We start from the raw sequence: 1,658 nt of genomic DNA on the forward strand, positions 1-1,658 counted from the left end.
GAGCCCCCCACCCTGCCCTCCGTGTGGGCCTGTGCCCCTGGGGCGGGCGCACACTGCGAGGCGTGTCCGTAGCAGAAGCAGTTGCCGCGCACAACCAGCTCGTAGAGGGCGTAGTAGTACTTCTCCCGGATCTCGCGCCGCGGATCCAGCAGGTTGTCGCCCAGCGTGTGCAGCCGCGTCAGGTTCACCCGCAGGTTGGTGATCTTCAGCAGGTCTGAGTGGGGAAGGGCGGGGCCAGCTGGCCAGGCAGGCTTCCCCAGGGGCGGCAGCCAAGGTCACCTTGGGAGACCTCCTGTCTGCTGTGCTAGGAGCTAAATCTGACCTGGCACCTGCCCTAGGAAGCGCCCAAAATAGCTACCGAGGCCCCAAATAGCCCCCAGCCAGACGCGGCCGCGCCGGCCTCCGGGTGGGACACTCACTCTGGATCCGCGGGCTGTAGGGGTCTGGGATGGGGATGGCAGGGTCCAGCACTCGGTAGATGACCTGGAGGGGCGCGGAGTCAGCAGAGGCTGGACCTGCCCCCAGACCCGTCCCCCTCCCGGTCCCCCTCCCGGTCCCAGCCGGACCCCCGCACCTCGCCTTCAGTGGATGGCTCGATCTCCGCGTAGCGTGACTCACAGACGACGTCATCCCAGTGCCGTGGGGGGGCCAGCGGGACGCCCGGGAAGTCGGCTGCACAGTCATAGGAGAAATACCGGTACACGTGCCAGGTGCGTCCGAAGTCTGCTGAGCGCTCCACCAGCATGGCGGCTGGGCGGAACGTCTGGAGGGGCGGCGGGGGATGGCTGATCAGAGGGCCCCAGGACCCGGGTCCCGCCCAGGCCCATCAAGAGCTCTGCCCGACTGGGCCCTGCCCTCAAGCAGCCCACAGACGGGTGGGGAAGACCAGAGGGAGCCAAGCAACGACCAGGGAGGGTAACCACCTCTAGGGGGTCGGCTCAGGGGCCGTGGGGCCCAGGGAGGCAGTGCCAGGCCCAGCCTGGGGTCCGGGCAGCATGGCGGCGGAAGGCAATGGAAGGTGTGAGATGAAGGAGCCTCCCACGCGGCCAGAGCGCAGCATCTGAGCTCAGGGGGGCTGAGGGCTGGGGCTGAGGGGCGAAGGCGAGCCAAGCAGGGGTTCGAGCAGGCTCCCAGGCATGCCGGCACCTTGAAGGTCATGATGAGGTGCGTGAAATGGAACTCAGCCTCCAAGTCCAGCTGGATGGTGACCGCAGGGACACCTGGGGCAGGAGGCGGAGGTCAGGGGCCAAGGCCACCGGTGGGCAGCCCTGCTCGCCCCGTGCCCCGTCCACGCCTCACCGTTCTCTGACTGCCACCAGGCGGCCCGGCGCTGCGGGGCGAAGCTGGTCACCACGTTCTGGATGCGGTGGCTGTTCGGGTTGTCTCTGGCGGAGTAGGGCTGCCGGGAGTCGCACAGGAAGCACTTCTTCTCGTCCTGAGTTGGGTCAGGGTCAGGGTCAGGGTCTCACCGGTGCCAGCCCCACAGGGACTCGGACCCCAGCCCAACCCCGGCGGCACCTGCAGGTGACTGACGATGCAGTAGGGCTGGGGGCCGTGCAAGCCGCAGGTGGAGGAGGCCGTCAGCCTGTCCGCTCGGCCCACCAGCAGGTCCCCTGTGGCAGGGTAGCAGCTTCCCCGAGAGCAGCCTGGCACGTCTG

General features: G+C 68.5%; 2 protein-coding genes across 2 annotated transcripts in view; both read right to left on the reverse strand.

Moving 5' to 3' along the window:
* The window catches only part of USP19 (ubiquitin specific peptidase 19), a 23,033-nt gene extending 21,760 nt beyond the window's left edge, over positions 1-1,273 (reverse strand). Inside the window, exon 1 of the mRNA XM_014538953.1 lies at positions 1,245-1,273. The gene's annotated coding sequence lies outside the window, so the exon portion shown is untranslated. The remainder of the gene's footprint in view (positions 1-1,244) is intronic.
* The window catches only part of LAMB2 (laminin, beta 2 (laminin S)), a 13,252-nt gene that overhangs the window by 10,134 nt on the left and 1,460 nt on the right, over positions 1-1,658 (reverse strand). Inside the window, exons 3-8 of the mRNA XM_014538986.1 lie at positions 1,519-1,655; positions 1,300-1,435; positions 1,147-1,220; positions 575-763; positions 420-483; positions 12-214 (exon numbers count right to left, since the gene is read on the reverse strand). Coding sequence (XP_014394472.1) covers positions 12-214; positions 420-483; positions 575-763; positions 1,147-1,220; positions 1,300-1,435; positions 1,519-1,655 — 803 coding nt within the window. The remainder of the gene's footprint in view (positions 1-11; positions 215-419; positions 484-574; positions 764-1,146; positions 1,221-1,299; positions 1,436-1,518; positions 1,656-1,658) is intronic.

Source organism: Myotis brandtii, unplaced genomic scaffold (genome assembly GCF_000412655.1).
Source record: "Myotis brandtii unplaced genomic scaffold, ASM41265v1 scaffold207, whole genome shotgun sequence".
In the NCBI taxonomy this organism is placed as follows: domain Eukaryota; kingdom Metazoa; phylum Chordata; class Mammalia; order Chiroptera; family Vespertilionidae; genus Myotis; species Myotis brandtii.